Source organism: Bombus pascuorum, chromosome 8 (assembly GCF_905332965.1).
Source record: "Bombus pascuorum chromosome 8, iyBomPasc1.1, whole genome shotgun sequence".
In the NCBI taxonomy this organism is placed as follows: Eukaryota; Metazoa; Arthropoda; class Insecta; order Hymenoptera; family Apidae; genus Bombus; species Bombus pascuorum.
The window spans coordinates 12960388-12987738 of record NC_083495.1 but is presented as its reverse complement, the minus strand read 5'-3'; the positions used below and the strand labels follow the sequence as shown (position 1 = coordinate 12987738).

The following is a 27351-nucleotide window of genomic DNA, read 5'->3' as shown; positions in this document are numbered from 1 at the left end:
GAATCGTGTTTCACATAAAATTTACGAGGTGGTTTTACACGCCATATATTTCTATTAATTTTTATCCTATTTTCATTAGTTTTTATTAATTTTTAATGTATCTCTATTAGGTATATTTCTATTGATTTCCGCAGTATTTTTATCAGCTGCAAATCTATTATTTTCTAGCGTATTATTACCGCGTGTATTTCTATTAATTTCTAATGTCATTTTATTTGTATATTTTCATTTATTTCTAGCGCATTTTTGTTAGATAGTTAGTTATATCAGTTTTGATTATACAGAGTGTCCAAGTAGTTATGATACAGCCAGGGAAGGGACGATTCTACGTTAAAAAATAAATAGAAAAATAAGATAAGTTAATCAGAGAAGAAGGATATCAGGATTAAATTTTTAATATTATGGTGTTTTTTCATTATTTCGGTAATTTTTACTCCTTGGCTATTATTTAGATTACGCAAACAACGCAGCAAGTAATATCTTCGTCGGTTTATGAAAGTTTCACTTCTATCGAGTGTTGTGGGTTATTGATGGACCATGTGGCATGAAACGTGTTAAATTAATTAGTATGTTCCTTCGCTCGATGTTTAAGTAATAGAGAGATAAAGGAAGTAGAATGACGAACGATCTAATACAATTACGATTTGATTAAATTTTCGAATATATGTATTGTATAAATTAATATCTTTAAATGAGATTCAAATTTCATTTATGAATTACGTAATATAAGCTTCAAAACTGCTATAACATTTCCGAGAAATGAAAGAAATCCGAAAGCGGCGAATTAATTTACACGCTTAATACGTGAATCGAGTTCTTTATTAAATTCTCAAAGTACAAATGGCGTATTATGTTATTATTGCACGTGCATTTTCACGTTTGGAAAACACTTTCGCGGAGCATTAGACTGCAAGTGAAAATGAAATTTTGCTAGTGTCTGCTGAAACTCAGTGGAAGTTTTGACAGCTGAAATAGTTGGGGATTCGCCCACAAATTTCAAGTTACGAACCGTATACGGTTCATTTCACGTAAAATCGAGCTATTTCAAAATCTCAAGTGGAATATATCACAATGGAAGAATAACATCACCAAAGTTTCTCAATCACTCTTAGCACGAACACGTAAAAAATTGTCTAATCGCAGTGTCTTAAAATATCACAAATAGAGAAGAATTTATTAAAATAATAATAATAATAAGTAAAATTTGATTAATAATATCAATTCAATTATACAAAAAGACACGGCCATTTTAAATTGTTTGGTATATAGCTGTAGCGTTTGAGAAACTTAAACGAAATTAAATTGAACTGTTATTCAAGACATCCTCGATATTTCTGACTAATAAGTCCGACAAAATTAATCGTTTAGAGCTGGAAGTAGTGTAGATCAGGATCTATTTACGAATCATGAATCTGTTGGTTCGATGAAGCAGAAATTGCTGGTGGGACTGAGTCGATGAAAGCTTTGCCTCGGCACAGATGCTGCCTAAGAATTTCTTGAGCAAACAGAGAGACGAAATAGGCCCGGCGAAGTGTATTCGATACGAAGATATTTTCTTTTCGAGGTTCCTCTTTCTCACTCTTGGCTGATGTCTATTTTCTGGGGTGGCGCGCGTGCACGCTCGCGAATTACTCGATGAACTAAATTCCGGGCCACATCAAAGCAATTTCCGTCATCGACTGTGTCATCGAGTCAGGTTGTCTTTGAAGATCAGTGTCGACGCTGTCAATGGCAAACTTTACTTTGGTGAAGTGTATCGTCTAATGATAGCACGTCCAGACCCTAATAATAGTCCCTGGTTGCCTAATAGTTGTCTAAAATTCTCATTCGTGAGCGCACCAAGCATTCGTCCCTTTAACAGATTGCCACGTTTATTAATAAACGCCGAACCTTTAATAAAGATCGAGTGGAACGTCGTACAAGTACAGAGGAATGTTATCTTATCTTCTCGAGCCTGTTTTCTGTTAGAACGATAGAGAAGTTTGAGAATCTTCCTTATAACGAATAGCTTGTTATAAAAGAATTCGTTTAATATTTTACCTCGCACTATCTCTTTTATCAAATTCCTGCAATTCTGCTTAGAACGCTACATGCGATACATAATTTCTTTGTTGAAGTCACGCGTGTAAATCCAACCCAAGCACGAACCTAACAGCGTCAAAGATGTATTTTTAATATGACCGATATTAAGAAGCTCGACGAAGCTTCGTCCTCAATTACGTATTAATTAGTCATTATAATTAAAAGACCGATAAAAATGTTCGTATCACGTTTCTCTGTTGCGATCTTCATTTATACATATGTTTACATATATTTACATATTATATTAATATTTAATATACGTAAGATGTTGTAGCTTGCAACCGTAAAGATCGATAGTAAGATAAACGATTAACACCAATCCATTCCATTAAAAAACAACAGGTTAACATCCAAGTTCCTTAATTCCTAATACGAAAAAAAGTAGGAACTTCAAGACGCAAGAATCCTGCCGACAGAACTCTTTTCGAATGCCTTTCGAAATCTCGAATTCGTACACGTTTCCCTAACAAGTTTCCCAAAGGGAGATCTCGATCTATGGGCAGAAAAATCGACAACGATCGCGATCCATCGCGAGCCACCCTTCTCGTTCATCTTTCCTCTAGAAAGAAGACCGTGCGAAGATCGTCGAAGCTATGCAAAACAAGATAGCTACGGCGATCTGGTGCTCTTTGCTCAAGAAACTATTAGGTTACCGAATAATTCATGCGGGGTCGCAGCCCGCCAATCCGGTGGCGCGTACAGTACACGACCACGCCGAATCCAAGGTTCGCGGGGTCGTGCAGGATGCAAGGCGAGGGGCAAGCTAACACACTGTAGGGATAGAGAGGAACATTGTATCGCGTAGAGCGCCGGACAAGGATAGAAACAGCAAGAGTAGAGGAAACGAGAAGGGATGAGATTGGAGGAACACAGAGGAGACTAGCAAAACTGAGAGCGCGTATACTCTGTTGCCAATCTCTCCCCGACACCCTATATCCTGTGGGGGACATAGCCACCCCGTTCGCCCCATAATCGTTTCTCTCGTTCCGCACACTCTCGACAGCGAGCGCGAGAGCGACAGGGATGGTTCTCGGCGGGTGGGACAGAGACGGCTGATGGCCACGCGAAAAAGGAAAAATGAAAATGAAAATACGAGAGAGAGAGAGAGAGAGAGAGGGCGAGTGGGGAGGGAAGGGGTGGAAGCGAGCGAAAGGAAGAAAGGGAAGAGGTACGATGTGCTCAACGGGGAGAGAAGAAAAAAAGAAAAAGAAAGAAGCGAGGGGTTGGAGGAGCGGGAAATGAAAATAGAAGAGAGACAGGAGTCTAGGGTTGTCCCAGGAGAGGGAGAGCGATGGAGGCATCGGGTGAAAGGCGACGAACATCGGGGAAAGAAACGGGCGAAAAGGGAAGAGAGGAGAGACAAAGTGGTAGAAACTAACGGCACGGACGGGAAGAAAAAAGCCGTTGGTGGGCGAGACGTGAATAGAAGAAAAATAGAATACCGGAGGAGCAACGGGGTTGGAGTAGAAGAGACGAGTAATGCGACAGAGAAGCGACAAGGGTGAGCGAGAGGAGACAGGACGAGACAGGGACGAGAGGAACGTGGTACAGAGCGAGCACGGTGAAATTAGCACAGATAGAGAAAGGATGAAATGGTTAAACGAGGGAAGGACGAAGCGAGATGAACAGAAAAGGGAGATAGTCAGGGCAGAAACGCGCAGAGAGAGGAAAATAGAGTCGGTGGAAGAAAGACGGAGCGAAGGGAGAAGCAGGGAATCGAGCAAGAGCAAGGCTATAGCTGCTGCCGTCCCGACCCGACCTCTCATCCCCCGTTACCCCATTCCTGTCTCCACCTCCCTAAACCTTCCCCTTTCCACGCTACCTCATCTCCCAGCGTTCCCTCGGTTCTCTCTCCCTCCCCTCTGGTGCCGCTATCACCCTCGCCCACCATGGCACAACCACCCACCTATCCAGCCCACCGACCAACCATACCACACAGTAACACCCCGACCGACAGATCAATACCTACCAACTACCAAGCTGCTCCCAGATTATCATTCTATCCGTCCACTTTGAACGGCCCCGAAAATCGAGTGGACACACCGGCCCGTATGGACCCTCTCTTTCTCTTTCTCTTTCTCTTTCTCTCTGTTCCTGTCTCTCGCGCGCTTCTGATCGACCTCCCTCCTCCAAGGCCAGAACGCGTTCAAGAGAAACGCCGCTAAATGGAAACCGCGATCGGAGCGTACAGTCGCTTCATCGATATAGATCCCTGACTGCAAACCGTTCTCTATCGTTGCTCGATTAACGCGGCCAAGAATTTAGTTTCCACGTTTGCTTTCCAGATACCGACTAGTTGGCTTATACGTCGTGTCTAGGTCCAAGTGTACTTCGCCGCAATGGCTGACTCGAGCGAACACCGTCCGTTCCATCCGAACATCCTACGCGCTTCGACGTTCGGCATCGGGGCCGAATGCTTTCCGGGATCGATAATTAATGAATTTGCGCGTGCAAGCTGCATTCGAATACGCAAGATGGTATCTTGAACGCGTTCAAGAATTTTGGAGACAATTTGGAGACAGGTTGTCCCGGTTATCACAGTGCGATCGGTCAGAGAAAATTTGTCCACGGAAAGCTTCGCTGCCGTGGAAATTTCATTTGAAAATTTATCAAGCACGCGTGCATCAATTCTAAGCTAAACTCGTGCAAACGCTGTTCTCCTCAAAACAAAGCCTCGAACGGACCAGCTTTACTCCGTAGTCAACGAATCAAGTTCGAATACACTGAACGAATCTCTGACTTCGATTCGAAAACAAAGCACAAAGGAAAAAACTGTATGAAAAAGTTTCACCGTGCATTATCGATTTATTTTTTCACAAAGAATCATCCTTTTACTGATTGTACCGTGATTACAGGGATACGTCGATACCTTGTGTAACGAGGGATGATCTTTCCCCGCGCTTTTGTTCACGAGTTTCCGTACACTATGAGTTCCCTATATACAATAAATCGTTCGAACGAAGTAGTTTCATCCTTTTTTACGATCTGCAAACGAGATCGTTTAAGTTAATCAACGTGCATGCGGGTGAGACAAAGGTGCAGCGAGAGGGTGGTTAAGAGGGAGGATAAAGGGAGAATTATTGCGAGAGGGAGAAGTTTTAGCGTATTTATCGTTCCCTTCTCGCACCTTTCTGCATCTCCACTCTCTTTCTCTCTCTCTGCTCTTTCGTAATGAGCCAGCAATTTTTCAAAGCCGAACGACCTTCTGATCGCATACGCGTTACGTCAAATTAAAGAGCAACAGGTGTCTCTGCTGATCATCGGATGTACTCCACGTTAAAATAGTAGCATCGTGATATGACGACACCCGCGACAACATTCGTTGTCTTTGAAGTGAATATTATTACAGAAGAGGCGATTAGTTGGACAACGAAGGGATCGATGGAGGGAACCCCGATCGATCGTTGAGAATCGAGGAAACGTGAAACTTCGACGATTTCTTTCTATATCGTTAAGAGAAAAATTATAGCATCTGTTGGGTTTTACTGGCGTAATGCTAAAAATTTTGGAGATTTTAAATTTTATATCAAAGGTTGGTTTTTTTTTGTTTTACTAAGAATACAGCGAGATTCCTTTTATTTTGCTATAAAATTTGGATTCTTTTTTATTATTATAGAATTTCGGGGATTTCTAATTGTAGATCAAAGGTTAAGAAAATTTCTTAGTTACGATACACTCCTTTCCCTATTTTCTTTTATATAGTATCAAAGAGTAAACATAATAGTACTTAGTGGAACGTATACAAAGTGTTTTTTCTATATAGAATATAAAATAAATTTTTTCCAGTAATATAATCTTCGCGCTTAGGAGATTCTTGACAGCGAATTAAACACGAATATAGAATTTGATTTGGAAATATGTCGATTGATAAAATTTACGAGAGATATTATTTCGCGACAGGAGATAATAAAAAGCGTACTTCCTACTTTCATAAGGTATATCACATGTATCTTCCGTCCATTTGAATAAAACATTCATACGTATAAATTATGAATCGACGTATGTATGTTTTCAAATATTTCTACATCTCTCACACTGACATACATATATTTTTCACTCATTATTATAATTTAGCTATGTTATTTATTACGGAATGAAGTACACAGGCACAAAACGATACAAACTTCACGTTTTACAAATTTAGTTTTACCGATTTATTTGTTACATTTATTTAAGAAAATGTTTGTTGATACATTGAAAATACGAAACAAATAAATCAACAGGCAGCAGAAACTAGTCGATCAAATACCCTGATTATTATTACCGAAAAGTATCAAAAATAACAACAGACTAAAAAACGTTACTCTTAAGAATAATCATCTCATCGAAATCCTTAAATTATCGACAACGATTTTCAACGAAATTTATTTGTTATATTTATTTAAGAAAATGTTTGGTGATACATTGAAAATACGAAACAAATAAATCAACAGGCAGCAGAAACTAGTCGATCAAATACCCTGATTATTATTACCGAAAAGTATCAAAAATAACAACGGACTAAAAAACGTTACTCTTAAGAATAATCATCTCATCGAAATCCTTAAATTATCAACGATTTTCAACGAAATTTATTTGTTATATTTATTTAAGAAAATGTTTGGTGATACATTGAAAATACGAAACATATAATTCAACAGGCAGCAGAAACTAGCTGATCAAATACCCTTGATTATTATTACCAAAAAGTATCAAAAATAACGACAGACTAAAAAACGTTACTCTTAAGAATAATCATCTCATCGAAATCCTTAAATTATCAACGATTTTCAACGAAATTTATTTGTTATATTTATTTAAGAAAATGTTTGGTGATACATTGAAAATACGAAACAAATAAATCAACAGGCAGCAGAAACTAGCTGATCAAATACTCTGATTATTAATACCAAAAAACAGAAACGTTACTTTTAAAAATAATTATCTCATCGAAACCCTTAAATTATCGATAACGATTTTCCACGAAATTTTAACAACAATGCGCAACAATTGTTTCATTTATGGAAAACTAAGTCTTTACATTATTACTGTAAATATTTAACTAATATTTCCATTCTAACATGCCTTCCACGGTATCCCAGGGTCTAAGAAAAAAATTGGGGAGGGGTTTACAGTAGGGTGAAATCGATGATAGCGCGATTTGATCGAAAAGGGTGGAGGGTAACATATTTCGGCTCGACCTTTTTAAACAAAAAAAAAGCGACGTAAATACACGTGGCCCGCAAAGGTGTTCCATTAGGTCGACCTTAAGTATCCTGGGCAAGGACGTCCGTTGTGAGGAAGATACGTCACTGACGACCGTGGCAACGTCACGAGGGCGCCTCTGGTGACGTCAGTGGCGTGCTAAATGAGATTAGATTCGCGAGGGTTTATTTGCGGCCTACGCATTTTCTGCCCCTGTGCTGCGAGCGAAATGCCACATCGTACGTTCCGGACGTGACTACTTACGACGTTCTGCATACTCTAAACGAAAACCAGTGACCCTTGAACTAAACCTCGGAACGGATATGAAGTAATGCTCGTTCCACTCGTGTCTCGTGTCAGATTTAAACGGTCGTTGCTTTTTCAAAGATTTCATATTAGTTATGCGTGTATTAACCAGTAGAACGTATATACGTCAAAGTTTGTTGGAAATTTTTGCGGAAGGAATAACATTTATAATAAAATAATATTCCAAAATTGCGTAAAATATAAACGTTGAATTGGGGTTTTTTTCTGCTATTCAACGTTGTTTGTTCGTGTTTCTGTTCGCAGTACATGCAACGATAAATGTGTTAGGAAGTATGAACGACTTTAGAACTTCGAAGATTTTATATGTTCTGCCAGGTAGCAGTAGCAAAGTTAAGAGAGTTGTTGCAGAAAGATAGGAAATTTAACAACTTTGGAATTACTACCCGGTAATTTAATACACGTTTAATGACAAGAGTCAGAAAGATATTTGTAAAATAGCTGATAATGTTGTGAAAAAATAAAATTCTGAAAATTCCTTGGTATCAATACCGTGCAAGAGAATCTTCATTAACGCGAAACCCTTTGTAGAGTATAAAACGCGTGACGAGACACGAGGCATCGATCTCGGTGGTATCGATCCTCGTGCGAGCAACTCGCCAAGAGCTTGTTTCCTTCCCTCAATCATTCCAAGAAACCGTTCAATTTCGAGCAAAAATATTTCGCGCGGCAATTTTTCTTCGATTATACCGCAAGGTATAAAACGTGCATCCGTAATATTTTTTTTCCTGGTCGCAGGTTCCCACGCGTAGGAACAGCTGTGGCGCAAAACTGTCGTCGGAATATCCGTGTTACCGTTGCATTTCCAGTGTTTCCAGCGTTACCTTGTAGACGGAGCGCGGGATCGGAAGCGTGGCAGGGAAATGAACTGTTATTATCAACACCGTCTGCGTTTAATCGTAAGTTACAACGTCTGCATACTTCTCGTGGCGGCGAAAGGACGATAGGACAGCTCGAGGTCGTGGCATGCGCCACGATAGGCCGACAGCCACCGTGTGTGCATGCACAGGGCGAACCACCGTGTTGTATAGAAGTAGCTGTGTGTTGGCCGCGCGCGTTGCATAGCCGAGAGACAAGTGAACAAGAAAGGGAAACAGAGAGAGGAAGGGGGACAGAGAGAGAGAGAGAGAGAGAAAGAGAGAGAGCGCGTACACTGTGTGGAGAGCGGAAGAGAGAACACGCTGGTGGATGGAGAACGCGCGAAAAGGAAGGAGATCGCGAGAGGTGAACGATAAAGAGAATCACAGAGGGGGAGAAGCGCGGAGTGCGATGCATGAAAAGGGGGAAAGAAAGAAGAAGAAGAAGAGGAAGAAATAAGACAGAAGGAGGGATAATAAGAGAAAAGGAAATGACGGGGAACTGGAATGAAGAGAGGAATGGAAGAAAAAGACGAGTTTATAAAGGGAGGCGGAAGAGAGAGAAGGGAGTCGAAGGGAGAGCAACGTCGACGGCCAGCGTGAGAGAGATAGAAGGAAGAAGAGATAAAAAGAGAAATGAAAAGGAAGAAAAGAGTTCTTCTTCGATGGCAAGGCGTTCTTCGGTGTTGCAGGCAGCGGCAGCATAAATCGGTCGAAGGGAAAACTTTTTGGGCGCGGAGTTACCAGTCGGTATCTCCACTCCGCGCGTATATGTACGTATACACATATGTGTATGCGGTTTTATCTGGCGGTACTCGGGGATGTTGCGGGTTGATTTATCGCCTGTCGTTGCCATGGAAACCTCGGCGTGACCGGCTTGCGCGACACCCTCATATCCGAGTCGACTCTCTGCTTTACCCTCTCTATCTCTCGGCTTCCATCTCATTCTAACGCGGTTGCTTGTTACTCTCACTCTAGCTCCTCTCATCCTCTAATACACGCTTGCTATCTCTGTTAGTCGCTCCCTTCAATGGTATACTCTCCATTCGTACCCTTTTCCTCTAGAATCCGTTCGTTTCTGTCTCGTTCGTTCGCAGCGTGCCTATCCGTTTCAATGCCTATCTCCCTCGATCATCCACTTCTCCTCCTCCCTCTAACGTCTCTCTTTTCCCACTTCCTCTTGCCTTTCTCTTTCTTCGAAATATGTATGTATATTCGGGCTGCGTCTCTCCTTATTGCATTCCCGCTCTATTTGTCTTTACACCGTATCACTATCCCTGTTGTCTCTACCATCTCCGTCCATCCTTCCCCGTGTTTCTCACCTTCCGTCTCAACGTGTCTTCCTTTCTCGCTCCCGTCACCGACCACCTACCAACCTCTCCTTGTCTCTCCTAACCCATGCTCCCTCCTTGCTGCTCGCAAGCTCTCTATTCCACTGTCGTTCATTTATCTCCCTCTCGTCGTCGTTTCCTTCCTTTTTCCATTCCGCTTTGTAGCCTCCCTTTCTGCTACGTTCTACCACCATCTACGTGTCTCTCATACACCCCGTCTCCCGTCGTCTTTTCTCTCCTTTCTTCGTCCTTCCTTTTCCCCTCTTCGATATACCGACGGCTTCGCTCACCCACGCACGCCTCGGCAATCCCACTCCTACGGCCTCTAACCTCCCCGACCGCCCTTTTCCACGCTCCTTGCTCACGTACATACGCCGTGTCTCTTTCCCTTCAGCTCGCCCTCAAACCACTTAGCCGACCGACCAACCACCCATCTACCTATCTACTACGGCTCACCCACCCTTCCTTTCCTTTCCATCCACCCACTCTCATCTTCCCTTCGATATGCACCCCACGCTACTATCAGCTTCTACTCCCACGCGCGAGCTTGAAACCCCCCAGAGGAACGTCAAGGAGGCGACTACCGGAGGAGTTCTCTGCAAAGAACCAGAACTCCAGCCACCTCCTCACCTCCACACGCGCCTGCAACAGCCCCTCGGTCGCTTTTACCTCCTCCATCCACCACCATCCGCTCCGCCAATCGAGTGTCGACTGGCTGCTGGCTTGGTGCACGTTTGCGCTACTGCACAGGGCCTCTGATCGTTCCACGCGATCTAGATAAAGAGCGTTATCTAACTGTGCGGCTAATTAACCGGCTTCTCGTCTAGTTATCAGTCTAGGAGCACTTTACTTTCTTCGTCTCTCGATGCAAACCGATCTCCAGCGAGTGACTTTTCGTCTCGCGATCTCCGGGAACCACCGCTCACTAGGGAATTCTCAAGGAAAATTTCGTTATCGACCGAGTTAACGCAGATTCGAAGAGATAAAATGTGATTTAGATCCGGCGAGTTGTGAAAGCGCATAAAGAAATAGAAGAAATTTTGTTTACGAGCTATTCGTAGAAATTTAGAATTATATGAAAAACTTAGAAATCTTAACTTAGCATTCGATCTGACCGGTTGGACACGATAGAAAGGAATATGAGAAGTTAGAAATCTTAAATCAGCTTTATTTGGAGATTTAGAAATGTAAACTTGGAGTTTTCATATTTTCAAGAGAATTTTAAACTTTTTTTTGGAATGTACCTTATTACCGACCGTAGATAATTTTGACAAAGGACGTTCGATCCTTGAAGCATTTAGCCAGTATAAAAAATTCCCTAGGCAATAAAAAATTAATGTTCGTGTATTGACCAATGGTTTTGCCAGACGTCTGGTGGTAATGATTCGAATGCACATCGAAAAAGTTCAACTTAAATGTCGACCATCTGCTATTGTATTCGCTACTACGAATCGAACGCGGTGCGTGACTGAAGAAGGATCGATTGGCATATGCGGGTCTAATTAGAGATTCAGCCGAGAATTACGAAAACCCCACCACGGCTAGATTACTTTCTTGAAAGACGAGTTTCATAACGAGTTCAATTACTTTCACAAATAATGTTCCCCGTTACTGCCTAGCTGCTCGAATCACGCGCAAAACAGTTAATTACTGAATCGAAGAATTTCCGCAGTGACAATTTTTCTCAGGTCCTTGCAAAACCTGATACTGATCGGTAGAAACCTATCTCTTCGTTCCGTGTTTAAATTTGCGTTAAAATATTTTGTTATATTATTTTTTACATTGTAATTAATATCTAAACATAACAAAAATATTCATTTAAGCATAAGTGTCAAGAATTTTAAAATATTTGTTACGAAATACTTAAGTATAATATAGTTACTTCGTTATTGTTATTAAAACAATAGAATATAAATACATAGAGTAACATAATAATTCAATAAAAAGTTGCTTATAATACAATAAAAATTGTATATGTGTGAGAAGTTTGTATTACCGACTCTTGATAAAGAAGTCACGCTAAGATAAACTATATATCTTCTTCTTTACTTCTAGTAATAAAAACTGTGTATTATTATCGTATTATAGTCAACATTGGTGTAATAAAATGCATTATGTAATTCTCTCGTAGCTCAAAATTAACATTCGTTATTCATCGCAAGTAAGTACACGAACCTTACGTCGATACACGATTATCGATTTCCGTCTTAAATTTTCACAATCAATGCAAGTTCCATGCAAACACTATCATCGAATAAATCTAACAGAGTTCAGTACATCTAATGTCGATCTTATCTGTTATATTAAGCAGAATGTTCAAACAAAGATTAGGACTAGATAAAACATAAACCATTCGTACGTCCATCAAAGAAATACTGTATCCATATAGAATTCCACTAGCCTAGTGTAAAAGGCACCAAATGTCTCAACGTTAACAATACGGGAAAAAAGTGAAGATAAGGAGTTACGAAAGATCAGACAATATCCGGTGGAAGACAATGACGTCGTGTCAAAGGAAAACGGCAGGAAATATAAGGTCAGGTCGATAGACCCAGGCGAAGAGAATATTCCCGAGGCTTCGTTGTCGGTCTCATTGTTATCGACCCGTTGGTATTCCCCGGCGTCATTGGTAGCAGGATCACGTGGTGTCTATCGCCTTCCAACCAGTCAGCTCTCTCGTACAATGCACACCATTGACGTAACTTTAAGCAGTCCTGCGTGAAAGGTCATAAGCGCAACTCTGGTATAATCAACGTCTTATATGCACTCTCGAATTCTCGCCATCCGCTTCTCGCCGTATGCAAAAATCATTCGATATGACTTTGATTGACACGACACAGTGAAATAGATGGGAATTAATCTTTATGAGAATAACGACCTCTTTTGCTGGCGTTAATTACTTTATATTGGCTAAAAGGGACTTTTTTAAAGAGTAACAAGAAAATTAGGACTTTCGATTATGACGAATTTATAAAAATTGGTAGATCGGCATTGGTTTATACAAAGATTGTATATATAAAAATTAATGGTTGTTTCTGGGATAACATTATTGAATTATTAAACCAGAAGTAAATTCTGCTTTTTGACTATGTTGAATAGCAAAAGTTGACAAATTGGTATCGATTTGCACAAGGAATTAAATATTTGACATATCGATCCTCTTTGATAATATTTTAATATTATCAGCAATATCAAATAAGAAGGATTGCTTTTCAAAATAAAAAGAGAATTATTTGATTATGTTGATTTATAAAAATTGAACAATTAATCCAAAGTAGAAAATTTTAATTTTAATGCAAAGTAGAAAATTCTTTGATTATATTGAATGAACAAATATTGAATATAAAATCATTGAGTATTTTAGAATTTTTGGAAGAATCGAACGTTGTACGTTTCTAATGTTTTTCTCTGTCACTGTACAATCAATAATTTGACTTATGTGATATATAAATCTAAAAACTTTCAATTAATACCAGTATGTTTTCTTTTCGCGAACAATTTAATTAACCGAGACAATAGGGGCTATCGAGCTCACGATACACGGGAATGCAAATCAGGTTGCATATAATTAGGCATGGCATGGAAAATAACACGATACTCCTGCTTTTGATATGATAATTATCAAACGTGGCTACAGATTCGAGTACGATGGACACAAATATAATGGATTTCCATCTCGCTCGATATTAACACGCGACTCATTGGCAACAGCACCCTCTAACTCTCATTCTTCGGTCACGTATGCAATATATCATTTGCATACAGGTGAAAACGAACAATAACTTCAAACAATATTACTATAGTGACGAGGAATATTCTTTTAACACATTTTTTGATAAATATCAGCTAAATATCATTTTAAATTCAATAGAAAACTAATACAAAACATTTACAAAGTCTTATTTTCTTTCCTGATTTCAATCGATTCTCATTTTTAAATAACGTTGTCTCATCCATGTTCAATGACATTGTTACTTGTTAATTGTGTCTGAATTGTTCTCTCGTTCATCGAACAAAGAATCGCGATAAGGATGCGTGTTATCCGTCAGCTGGGACAACTATGAATTTCAAAGAGATATCGTTGAAAAAAACGGAGAATAGGTCAAGCTTGAATTTTTAACGATCCACGGTCTTCAGCGTACGTATATAAGACGGAAGGAAAATTCTGCTGGGAAATGTTGCTCGTGTTGTTTCGCGGTTAAACTATATTAACAACGAGTTCGTTATGTCGCGTCTCACCGCATGGATTGCTGCTTTGCTCATATTGATCGGATCTGTTTGGTCACAGGTTAAGACTTGCCACGGCTTTCGTGTTTCTAAAGCTCGATTATATAACCATAAATAATTTCCGATGATACCAGAGTGATTATTAATTATCCTTAATATTAATTTTCCACGAAAATCGTTAACTTCTTCACGAACGAGTTTTTCTTCGCATACGTAGATAACATTATTTTTGTCAATTATTTGCTATTTTCTGATTTTCTTTCAAAGAAAGTACAGTGCACTAAATTTAATTTTTCTGCAAACAAATACGTTAATTTCGTTACTGTTCAACTAGTTAACATTTTCAATGCGCATAGTGTCTTTTTATGAGGAATTAACAATTAATGATTATTGCATACTATAATTTTCAATATAAATATTAACTACATAAATATTAATTTCTTGTTCTTATTATTATACATATAGGAACAGATTCTTGAAGAAGGAATCGAGGAACCAAGATTCGGCTTTGGTTTGCTTGAGCCTATACGAATGTCTTTTTGCAAGAATTCTTGCGGGTCAGTTGAAGGAACACCGTATATACTGAATCTTCTCTGTGCCGTAAAGTGTCCTGAATTATATTTACCCCATACAACTTTAAAACCATCTACTTCGGCAATAACATCATCGAGTTCGGCAATGACATCATCGAGTTCGCCAGCTCAATCGACGAGTTCGCCAGCTCAATCGAGTTCGCCAGCTCAATCGAGTATGCCAGCTACAACGAATAGTGTGCCAATTGTAACGAGTACGTGAACAGAACCGAATTTGTCAACTAAATCGAATATGGCAGTTGTACCACAGAATGCTTCGACATCAAGTAATATCACTAATGCTAATGCTGACTCAACATTATTTTTTCTTTATGTACGAATAAGATTTTTTGAGAATTTCATTGTATATTTTTGTAGAATATAGTATACTAACTACTAAAGTATATCTTCTACTCAACTTTAGATTAGTATGCCATTATGGAAATTTCATGGTTCGTTATTAATAACAAACTGTGTGTCGAAATGAGAAAGACTTTCTTTCGGTCTTTTGTATTGGACTAACGAATGAAATTTTTGCTAACATAATGTTAATTACGAAAGTTATTAAATCTGTTTCTTTCGTATGTAGAGAACGAGTTTTTCGAGAATTTTTAATACACGGTTCATTAGAGTGTAGCACGATATTATTTTAAATATATTTTCCATCTATATAGATTGGCATGATGTTATGAACAAGTGAAATTTTTACTAACATGATTTGATACAATTTGTTGGCTTTTTATATTTCTAAATAAATTGTGCTTTCATCAACGAAATTCTGATTTAACTTGTTCATTTGTACCAAGTCCTGTTTCTATGAGTCCTCAAGTTATACGAAGGATGGCGTTAGTAATACCGAGATATCCCGTAATGCGTTAACGAAGATTTCTGTTTCATTAAAAGGGAAGTATTATTCACGGTCGATATCAAAGAAAAATTAAATTTTGTTATCGATTTTTAAAATACTATAGCTATATAGCTACAGCTATAAATAATACAGCTTAAACGTATCTTCTCTCCATACACGACAGCGATAAAATAAATTTATACAGATATTCGTTCATAAAAAGAAATTACCAAATGTAAACCAATTCTATTGGATTGGTAACTGATTGCGGATTTTGTCATTAGATGGTAATGACAAAATGACTTAGTTGCCAACCCAATATTTAATCAGAGTGGAATTAGTCAACATTTTGAGAATTTCCATTTACTTGCGTTTCCGATTCGTTTGCGCATCCGATTTTCTTCAGAAACTCGCCGAGCACGCCGTGTCCTGTAAGCACCTGGGTCGTCCTGAAGGACAGCGGGAGACCGCGTCGGCTCCTTCGTGTCTCCAAATTTGGGAGGAAAAAAAAATTAATATGTGATATCTCAAATTTTCCCAACGACTAGCTTAGCTTAGTTTATTTGTAAAATAGGACAGTCTTTCCTTTGTGAGTTGTCTGTTGCGGGTGCAGACGTCTCAGTTGGGGTATAGATGTTTTTCCCCTTATTTTTGATAACATGGAAAAATCAGACTTCGGTCGTCCGGGATTTGAACCCGCGTCCCGAACGTTCGTAATTTATGGCGCTAACCAATGCGCCGCCGTCATCCGACAAAAAAATTCTGATAAGTGCCGTAGAAAGGCGACAGTGCCTTACTATTTATATGTGTTCCATCCTTGTCTAGGGGAGTGCTAAACGTCTCTCCTTTCATACTACACCCAACTCTTAAAACTACCATCTCTTTAGTTTTAAAATTAATTAATTTATAACATTATTCTTCGATATGATATGTTTTAATAGATTTAGAAAATAGAATGGTGTGAAAAGAACAGCGCAGTTATATTCTTACGATCTTTAATTCTATATCTAGCGATTCGAATCATTTATTATTCCAATTAGACATGTACATCAAATTTTCTAAAATTCAAACTGATATATCGATAAAATTCCATTTTTCCTTATTTAAAATTAACATGAAATATTTCGATCGTCAGACATGCAATTAGATATTCCGTTTAAATAATAAAAGTGGTTTAATCATATCCGTTCTGCGATACCGCCAGTTTCGACACTCGTTGCTTTATGAGTGAACATTTATGCATTTATTGAAAATTTACAAGTGCAAAAGTAATATAAAACGCGAACCTGATGTAAAAAATATACAAAATATCCAAAAGTATAGTGCTTTCTATACTACTTGGTAGGTGAAACGACTCTACCGAGATTCTACTTTTTCAACATTCATTCTACAGTTCAACCATGAGAAAGCTTATATTTATCATTATTTTTTTTAATTATATTTTATCATCTTTCATCATGATTTTATTTATTTATATATAGGAAGCTTTTATGTTATCATTGTTTTGTTCTCCATTGTACAAAAGAAACGAAGATAGCGGGAAACAGCGATTAAGCAGCAGGTGAACAGACTCCAAAAATGGAATTTTCCGTGCTTGCATTCGAGATTTGCCGTCGTTTTTTAAACGAGTCTCTGTACCTTGTTAATTAGCGACTGCCACCTTTTACGCTCTCGTGTAACCCTCTCGTGTTTGGTATAATTCGATCACCAGCTCATTGTACGGGCGTGCATGCAGAAAGTGAGAGGACACACGTTCCTCGTAATAGCTCGGTCGCGATTACTTTCACAACGGGAGCAAGGTCTTAGGTTTTTCGTGGCCGGATGCGTCGTAGTTTGGTTGTTTCGTCGTTTTCGAAATTTCAATAGAGAATGAGACTCCTTTCCTTTGCAGAGTATTCGATATTTCGAATGTTTTGCGACGAATTGTTGGAAGTTAAGATCGAGTTCTTAAATAAAAAATATACTGTGGGAGTTGTGACTGTTTTGTAATAATTTTAAGGAAATTAGTAATTAAAAAAATAGAAATAAAAATAATACAAAAATAATAATCCATTTATAGTATCCTTCCAAGAATGTTCCTCAGCTCTAGTGTCCAATACGTATTTGGACAGTAACAAAGATTTTGCTTGAAATTCATAGTCAAGAACGAATAAAAGGATTATGTAACCGTGCCTTCGAACAAATTCTATCAAATAACTTATTTTTTCTTTTCTCGGTTCTTAATTGTGAAGAATGGAGATACGGAAGGAAATTGGATCTTGTATAAGCATTGGTAAATTCGAATGAAAAATTATTTGTTCGAAAGTTTCGTACACCTTTTTCCAAATAATAATTTGTGGATAAGAAACCAGGTAAAATGACGGTATCAGCTATTGGTATCAAGAAAAGTGGTGCGACCACGACAAACAGGATGTCGAACAATGGACATAACAGGATACGAACGATGCAGGACATACGGACCAGACTCGCCTACTGTGAATCACGCGGCGAGCTATGCAAAAGAATGAAAGTTCCGTGAAGTCGTGTGGTCGCAGTTTCGATTCCGTATTAGAACCACAACGATAATATTACGATACCTTGCTCTTTTTCAACTAATCAACTGGTGTAAACCTCTGTATAACATCTAGTAAATTGTCGATTCGATTCGCGTAAGAAATACCACGACAAAATATCGTTTTACAATTTTTATACATTCCAAACTTCAATGATTCTAACAGATTTGCGTTATGCTGTGTAATAAGATCGTTGAAATTTCAGTGTTACGTTTTTAGAGATATTACAGTAACGTTATGCACGACAAATACGTAATGTGAATAAACATAATTTATTTCGTGAAACAATTGTTTAATATTACATATATATTTATATTTATGCATCCGTGGAAAATTTAAAAGTGAAAAATCTATAGAATGCACGTAATATCGAAAAATATTTGTAAAATATTTAATGTATGCATTGCATAATTTAATGCATGTAAAATATACTTGTCACAGTATAAGAGCCTATGTCTTTAATATCGTAGGCATAAAAATTTCGAAAATTTCAGAAATTGAATTTCGAACAAAGTTAGATAAAAAAAAATTGGAGAAACTTTAAAAGTACGATCGTTCATATATATACCTATACATATAGGATCGAAGCTATTCGTATTGGTGTAAGTTATGAGACCGTAGATTTAATTTGATCTTATCTAACATTGGTTTTATATATCGTTTGATTTGTTACGGTGTTCGAGCCTGATTGTCTTAGGAGAAAACGATCGCCGAGGTTCTATTTCGAGCACAGGAAAATATTATTCTATAGACTATAGACAAAAGCGGAATTTCATTGCAGCTGTCGCAATCTTCTGCTGGCAGAAGTCGAGGACACGTTTGAAGGTAAACGCCAGTCGCGGCAATAAAAGGAAGTATTTAACGATCTAGATTCTAATCTGGAATTCCAAATTCTGATCCACTTTCTCCTATTTCGATGTATACGTATGGCGGAAATATTTTCTTGGAAAGTACACGAACATCATTTCATTCCTGTTCTCTTTAGTCTTCCGAACAACTTCGTTCGTTTCTCATTAAATTCCAACGCGATGTCGAACATTAATTACAGGTACAGGGAATACGGATATATTCATTTACAATAGTATTAACAAATTAATCTTCCATTTAGTCATTAACAACGAGTCGATAACGAGAAATTAATGTGTCGAAGTAAAATTAGAAACAACTGCTACAATCATGGATATCAAAAGAAGCATTTTAATTAGAAAAATTTCACCAAATTTAATTCTTTGCTCGTTATTTTAATAAGAATCTAAGTCTGGAAAAATTAATGACAAAAACTGTGTTGTAAAATATATCGTAAACGTGAAGTACAAGCTTGAAACAAATACTAACGAATATCGTATTCGCACATGTTACATACGTTTTAATTAATTTAGTACGTATACTTTTTAACAACAAGTGACAAATCAAAGAATGTTCGATCATTATTTGAAGCTCGTTCAATACCGCCCCAGGGATGAATAGAACAGGATCGTGACGGAAAGCGAGCATGAAAATCATAGTTGCCGCAGCATCAGTCAATCAAACGGCCTGGGAAACCGGTGGGACCGCTGACTACTTAGTTTGGAAGCAAACTAGGGCAGAATACGCAACGCTACATGTACTAAATTCCCTTCCCTCTCTCACGTGGATATCCCGATTGCTCTCCCGTTCGCGTTTAACCTGATTTCAAGCTCGTGCCTTCGCGCTCGTTTTGGATATGTACGCAGACCGATCGTTTCTGCTACCTAACTTCAATAAGGGATGTATAATCTACCGTAATATATACAGTGGCGATGAATGAATTACCGAAGGGATTACCGTAGTTCAAAATATCACGAAAATCGAAAATAACAAAGTTGCGTTACGCACTTCGTTTACGGGAAATTCCAAGTTGAAAACAGCAGGAGTGAACAACCGGCAGGAGGAAGAAGAAGTCGAAGACGTAGAATAAAATGCTTCCGCGTTTTGCGTCTCACTTTCGAGAAGATCGAGGTTGCAAGTTTGTCGAGCACAGTGTGTCGGGCTGATTCTTAATTAAACGTGTCTAAACTTAATTTTATTATTGTTGAAGTGGTCGCCACTTCTAAGAAAACTCTACATCTGGTCTTTAGTTTTCTCAAGCACCGAAGCCATCGACAGCGCACAGACAAAAGACTGCGTCGAAGGCAAACCAAAAACGGTACACATGAAACGTTGGCTTCAGGGCTTTTCAGTCATAGGGTAACACTGCTAGCGCGCGGATCTGGATCAGCTCAATTATATTCCGAACTCTGTACTTACACTTTAGTATTCAAAATGTATATTTTCTACCTTACAATTTATCAACAATTATATAAAGGAGCGAAATGTTGGAGAAAAATGACGCGAAAGAATTTCAAACGTCGAACAATATAGCCGGCTTTCTTTTCTTCAATGTACGCAAGATAATACGCTTTTAATTTACCGAGGACCAAGCCCGACAAATTACACACACAAACCAGCGCAATACGGCGATTAACTTAATATCGAATCAATTACAGAAAAGGTCGTCCACATGAATTATATTTTATCCTCGTCGCCCCAGTCTTGTTGTAATTTAACGGCCATCCCTGACGTAATCGATAATTATTACATCCTGTAGATTGCAATAAAAAAAAAAGAGTTGGTCAGTAACAGACATTCTCTTTCTTCTTGTTCGAATAATCATCGATTAAAATCCAAGACGCATAAATCTGATCGTATCTCTTTCCAGTGTGTTGCATAAAATTTGACCGAGAAAAAAGAGTGCATTGCAAAATCAACGAAACTGCTACAAAAAATTACGCGTTGGTTATTTCAATCATCTACCTTTAATTTTGTCAAATTATTACGGAATTCCTAATCGAGAGATTCGACCGCAAGAATGCACCTATAATACATGTAGGAATATGTCTTTATTCATACCGAATCAATCATCGAAATCTAGAAAAGTTCATTCTCGCAACACCCGTAAAACTGCAGTGGAAAATTACAAATTGATTACTGTAACTACTGCGATCAATCTAATTTCAAGAAACAACCGCAAAATTCCTAACTGAGGATGCAAATCACAAAAGATGTGCGATGCGATTCAAAGAACACGCTTTTGACCATGTAATTTACAAATGAACCATTGAAATTCTCAAAGATATATCGTTGCAAGTCGATGAAATTTCTCTGGAGAATCACGAATTTCGACCATCGTTAGTACTTGCTATCTGAACAGATCATCGTAGAATTGGCGATGGAGGGTGGCAATCGCAGCCGGTCATGTGACTCACCGTGTTACTCGCTCAACCCTATTATTCCGGAGTTACTGTGAAAGGGAAGGCGAACGGGAGGCCGACGAAAAGAAAGATCGCTCGCTTCGGTGATCTAGATCGATCCGCCGCGTGTCTACGACCTCTCTTCTCCGACGGTCTCCGGTCTCTACGTGTGAGCGTTTACTTCGTGCACCTGTACACACGAGTGTCAGGGAAAACACGATTCTCCCGTGGAAGCGGGATCTCTCATACAGGCCTTGCATCGAGATGCAAGATTGCGCAGGAACGCATGTGACTTAGCATCATGTGACTTAGAGAGAAAGTCGATCCGCCGTGGCGGCGGCGCGGTGGCGGCAGCGGCGACGCGGCCACGAGATAGAATGCGCCTCTTCGAACGAGCGATCAGGGTCGGTCATCCGACACGCTTCGTCGAATTCGACGGATACGATGAACCCGACAGGCGATCGAACGCACGAGGAATTAGAGGAAATCAATGGCTGACTGATTATCGATCACTGTCATACAATTCAGTCGAAAGAGTGATTTTATGAAACTGTATTTGCAAGTACCGTGGTGTACTTTGTGTGAGGTCTTCCGTCACTAATCTTCTTTTCCTGCGTTTGATTGTAGATTAATTTGATTATAAAAAGTCCACGTTGTGGATCATCAATCCATTCATACATTCGTATTAGCGAGTTTGTAGGTTAATTGAATTATAATAATAGAAGGTGTCGTATGTTCTTAAAAATTCTGCGATATTCTCGGAATTTCCGAAGATTAGTTTCGTTCAATTGTATTTTCTAGTACACCTTTCCTTCTTACGTGGTGTTCGTTACTGTTTGTTTTTTATTTCGTGAAGTTCTCGTTCTATCTTTTCGTCGATGGAATTATTTTTTCATGCCCTTGGGCAACCTCCTTTAAATATAGAAATTACGTTTTTGGTGTCCTCGCGCCGCTTCTTTTTCATTGCTGAAATCAACTTGTATCCTTGCGCCCGTTTGTTTCTTTTTCTTCATCGAATGCCTGTCTTGATTCGTTTTTTTCTCATTGAAATGTCCTCTTCCTTAAAAATTTGTTACTAGGATTTCCTTACAGTCTCTAGCATACATATATGTAGTTACTAGCATTGGTTCATCATATGCGGAAATCTTAGCAGTCTGAATTTCGTCACTGTAGAGGAAGTTACAGTTCCAGTGAAATCCACGACATGATAGGCCGTTTTTCATCATTGACTCAGGATAGAAACGGTACTAATTGAACCCGGAAGAGTACTACCTAGGAACGTTCACAGTGATCACCTGATCATCAGGAAGTATTTTGGTTAAAATAACTAGCAGTGACGACTCAATGCCCACAGATTGCTTGTTTGAATGAAATGGCTGGTAAAATTTTTACCAAATGATTTCGTATATATCTAACAGATCAATTACGACCACCGTAAGCTTGCTTAATATTTGCAACGGTCCTTCCTTTCCTTTCACTTCCTTCCCTCCCTTTTCTTCTTCATTTCTTTCCTCCCCTTCGTTTTATTCCATTGCCTCCTGTCTCTTCCTTCTTCTCCTTTCTCTTTCTTCCAAATTCGTGCCTTCTGCTTTCTTTCTTACCTGCCATCTTCTTCTTATCTCTCTTATCTCGTTTTGCTTCTCTTCTTCCACCCCTTTCATTCTTTCCATCTTCTCCATTTTCTTCCTTCATTTTATTCCCCTTCTTTACTTTCCCTAAATTTCTATTCATAAAATTAATATAACATTACACAGGGAATATGCGAATACCATTGGTATTCTACTTTATTAAGAAATAACGAAAAGAGCCTTACTCGGTCTACCTCTCAAGTACAGAAACGCTATCGCCATCAACTTTTATTAGAATACAATCACCAAGCTCCATAAAGGTATGCGTACGAACAGAGGAAATATTTCCCTTTCGAATCACGTGGGTAGCAGCAAATTGATCGGTTCGATCGGCTTCCCAGGAATCGGGAAGTGTCGTAAAACAAAATGTTCGAACGCCCGGAGGAAATATAAAGGCGAAGAAGAGCAAACAACGCGTCGTTATATAAAACGTTATTACAAATAATTACGCAACCAATTTCGTGAAACCAGTGGAATATCAACCTATCGTTCATCACATTGAATCGATCGTCGAGATAGACGGATAATTAGTTCAGAAAATGTAGCGTGAAACCGAGCCTAACGGAGCCTCACCGAGCCCAGGTAGATGCCTTTCCTCTTTTGCATTACTCGATCGACCACTCGGCCAGGGAATCCTTTCCCTTTTTCTTCATCGCTTCCTGCCGACACACCAACATCTCTCACGTTCGCTCGAATTAAACGCCTGTAAGTCTATTCACACGTGCAAACGTTCGTTTTCGCGTTACGCGATCGCTACACGTTTTATGTAACCGCAATAAAAACCACACGAATATCCCAATCGTTGCTTTTTTTCTCCCATTTTTGTTCCATCGATGGTTGAAACGTTATCGCCTTTCGTTTGTCTGCGAACATTGCGCGGATGTCGAACAATTTTCAACGCCGGTGGCTTCTTCAGATATCGCGTTCCTGTGTAGATTTGTTTCGCAGGATTAGATTAGATTCTACGGTGTTTAAGAATATCTTTAAATGCAGGGCAATTAACGAGTTTTGGCGATACTATATCGATTTTGAACATTCGGTAGCCAATGTTGCTGGCCTATTGAGATTGACGTTGATTTTAAACGCGAAATTATTTTTTAAGCAACTTTAAAGTTGGATATTTTTAAACATTTTGCTGGTAATTTTATTACAGCATTACATATCATGGAAACAAATAACAACGATGGCGACGATCGATACAATATATGTATATCGATATACTTAAAAATTGTGAAGATATTTCGTAAACGTATTTCCTGTATTGGTAGTAATTAGTAACTTCTTCTTTTTCTTCCATTATATTTAATAAACTGGCAATTTAACTTTTTTATATTTATCAACCTTATTTTCTATAATATGGCATGTCGAATTATTTATCCTAGTTCAAACGAGTACATCGTTCGTGTTTCTCGTTAAAGTTATCGCGAAATAAGTGACAACCTGTTCGGCCGATTCGGTCAAGTTGGCCAGGTTATTTCGTTCAGAAATTACCGCATCACGCTACACGTGACAGTGAATAATGTGGCACACCGTTGATTACCCGAAATGAATATAAAAGTGACCAAATTAAGAAGAATGAAATACATACGCCACAGGCCATATTTTTTCCTTTTTCTTTTTATACAAATTTATACAACGACTTTCACTTAACGAAATTATCAACGAACCACTGCAGTGACATACTTCAACCAATCTGTCAACGCATCTTATCATCGTTCATCACTCTGGAATCTCAGTGAAAAATCTTTTACCTACAGCTGTCTTCTTATCAATCGCGTTAAAATTCCAAATTTAAATATTGCGAATGGACTACGGACCTATCTACGCATTTTGGATATCTTGTACGTATTTGTACATTAAAACGTTTCACAAATACGCAACGATTCAAATCAGTATCATAATACCACAGACTTTGTTAGTAACTCCATAAAACAATCAAATTTCCCGACAAGAACTGTGACAGAAAATAAGTTAATTCAAATTTGCGTACAAATTTCCAGAATCGGATCAATGAACATCACGAAATATCTCGAAAGGCGTGTCCCAAGGTGCGCGTCTTTTGATTGACAGCGACCTGCCGTGTTTCAAATTTCGATAAAAAATCGTTTCTCGTCATCAGTAAAGGGAAGAAGATGGAAAACGATAAAAAGACAAATCCGAGTACAACGTATCGAGGAGTCATATCGTACAGAAAACCGCAAAAGGCTGGAAGCCAGATTCGGGTCAGAATTACCCGGAGAATGCCAAGGTTCCATTCTTCCCCCTCTCGAATGGATGTCTCGATAGCAAAATTTCTTTTTTTGCGTGTATTACTCACGTACGGACTCCTTTGATCCACACCCGATCGAATTTCGGTTATGCGTCTGGGCGAAATGTTATTTCGCAACGAGTGGGCGTACCTTGGAAGAGAATAATGCACCTTTCAGGGTGAACGGTTTAATTATCGTCACCAATTCATAGTTTATTATCTGTTCTATCGGAAATTTTTGTCGCTTCCTTTGACATTTGAATACATTTCGAACGTTGAAAAAATTTCGTTTCCAAGCATTGCACGAACTTCGAGATTTTGTTATAACATCACTGGACTACGGATATTTATGCAAATTCATATTTTTACGAGTGTAATTAAAAAGACAAAATCCAGATACAGACGATCGAGTTTTTGCTATAACATCACTGGACCACGGATATTTATGCAAATTCATATTTTTACGAGTGTAATTAAGAAGACAGAACCCAGATACAGACAATTGTTTCATTCAATAAGTATTACAAGGAGTAGTATATTTGCGATATTTTATATACTTTTGCACATGCACATTGTGTGCACTTTTGCATACACGTATAAAAACCCGCAATGTAAAAATTGATGTGGGATACCTAAATAAAACTTACAAGAACCTCGAGTCACTGAAATTAATCGAGTAACGAGTGAAATAATATCATAGAATGAAGTGTTATCCCAGCGTGAGCGGTAGAAAATATGCAGTATTTTACGTTTACGGTATTTTCGTAACTATGCATATACAAGACACTAAGCGAAAATATATGGTCATTGCATACAGTCCATTAAGGATTATAAATGGCTGGAGATTATAAAATTATTTGATAGTATCATATCGAAAATCTATGTCGTTAACCTTCGCAGATTGACATTTAAAAATCTCGGATGTATTCCTATAAAGAAATACAAAACTTTCCCCTTTCACCAAATAAACATTATTGGTCCAGTCGCACCTTCAAAGTATTTAAACATTCTCTGTAAACGTATGGTAATGACGAAATCGCGTCCTCGTTCGAGTAAATTGGATTTAATTGTTCAGATCGGTAAACTGGTCGACATTTATTGATCAATATTATTCATCGATTTTTTCATTTTCATTTACTTTAAATTTAGAAAAAAAAGTGAAACGTTATATCGGATATAGCGATAGAGAATAGAGAAACAATAATAGTAAGAATATGTTGATGTGTTGTTAGAAATTAATGCAAAGCTATAAATGCGCGTCATGAAATGTGAGTTGAAATGTACGTTATATTACCTCGAGATTTCTATCTAATTATGTATCTATTTATTACTATATCTTATACACACTGTCTCTTCTTGCTCGGCGCGTTTATAAATATCTTTAAGATTAATATAAATGTTATATTAGAATGAACATCGTGTATCGTGCTCCTGTAATATTTGTCTTCTCCGAAAATACTTTCGCAACATCGAGCAGTATTTCATTTCAAGCAGTCTGATTTATATTAACCTGACTGATATGATAGCATTTGCGAGATTCAGGTCAGTATCATATACAAAAATAACAGTGGTTGCTCGTGGCGAATATTTTGAATTTAAAAATTGTAGGAAAAATAATGTTGGTAAATTGTTATTTTATTAATCACTTTAACGAATACGTGAATATATGAATTATTAGATGACCGAATATAAAAGATATTACACGAGCCACACACGAACGAAACTTATCAATCTTATTCAAGTTAATCGGCCGACTTTTTAAAAAGGAGAACATGTACCGAGATCATAAATTTACATTTTAAAATTTAAAATTTTAAATAAAATTAAATGCGTATTGAGATTGAATTTAAATTTTAAACTCTCACATTTAGAGAGATAAGTTTAATTATATGTATTTTGAGATACGTGGTTGCATCAAAGTTAAAATGTCTTTCGAAGATCGAAGTCGATCAGTTTGGTTTCGGAATGGCTCGTATGTAAGAGTAAATGATCGGTTTGTTCCCGCCACTTTCGACTTTTTAACACGAAGAGAGCCTTTCGATGAACGTTGCAGAATTCCACGAGAGGAACGATGAAAGTATTTTCATTCAAGTGAAGGTATCAAGGAGAAAGTTAAAGCGACGATTTGGTGCATTTGATACAATATGTTTTGCAATCTAGGTGCAACTGACATTTCAAGACTATTCGAGATTATACGTAAACGAAGCCATTCAAACTGAAATTTAAATTCAAATTAACAAATTACAATTTA

At 38.2% G+C, this 27351-nt stretch overlaps 2 protein-coding genes and 1 non-coding gene across 3 annotated transcripts in view; 1 reads left to right on the top strand and 2 right to left on the bottom strand.

Moving 5' to 3' along the window:
• The window catches only part of LOC132909626 (centrosomal protein of 290 kDa), a 170057-nt gene that overhangs the window by 77796 nt on the left and 64910 nt on the right, over positions 1 to 27351 (bottom strand). The gene's annotated exons all lie outside the window — the stretch shown is intronic.
• Positions 13657 to 15486, top strand: LOC132909702 (uncharacterized). The gene is made up of 2 exons (XM_060964665.1): positions 13657 to 14066; positions 14471 to 15486. Exons 1-2 carry the CDS (start codon positions 14004 to 14006, stop codon positions 14798 to 14800), a joined length of 393 nt encoding a protein of 130 aa, XP_060820648.1. The 5' UTR covers positions 13657 to 14003; the 3' UTR covers positions 14801 to 15486.
• Positions 16178 to 16283, bottom strand: LOC132910227 (U6atac minor spliceosomal RNA). The gene has a single exon (XR_009658717.1). It is a non-coding gene; the product is annotated as a U6atac minor spliceosomal RNA (small nuclear RNA).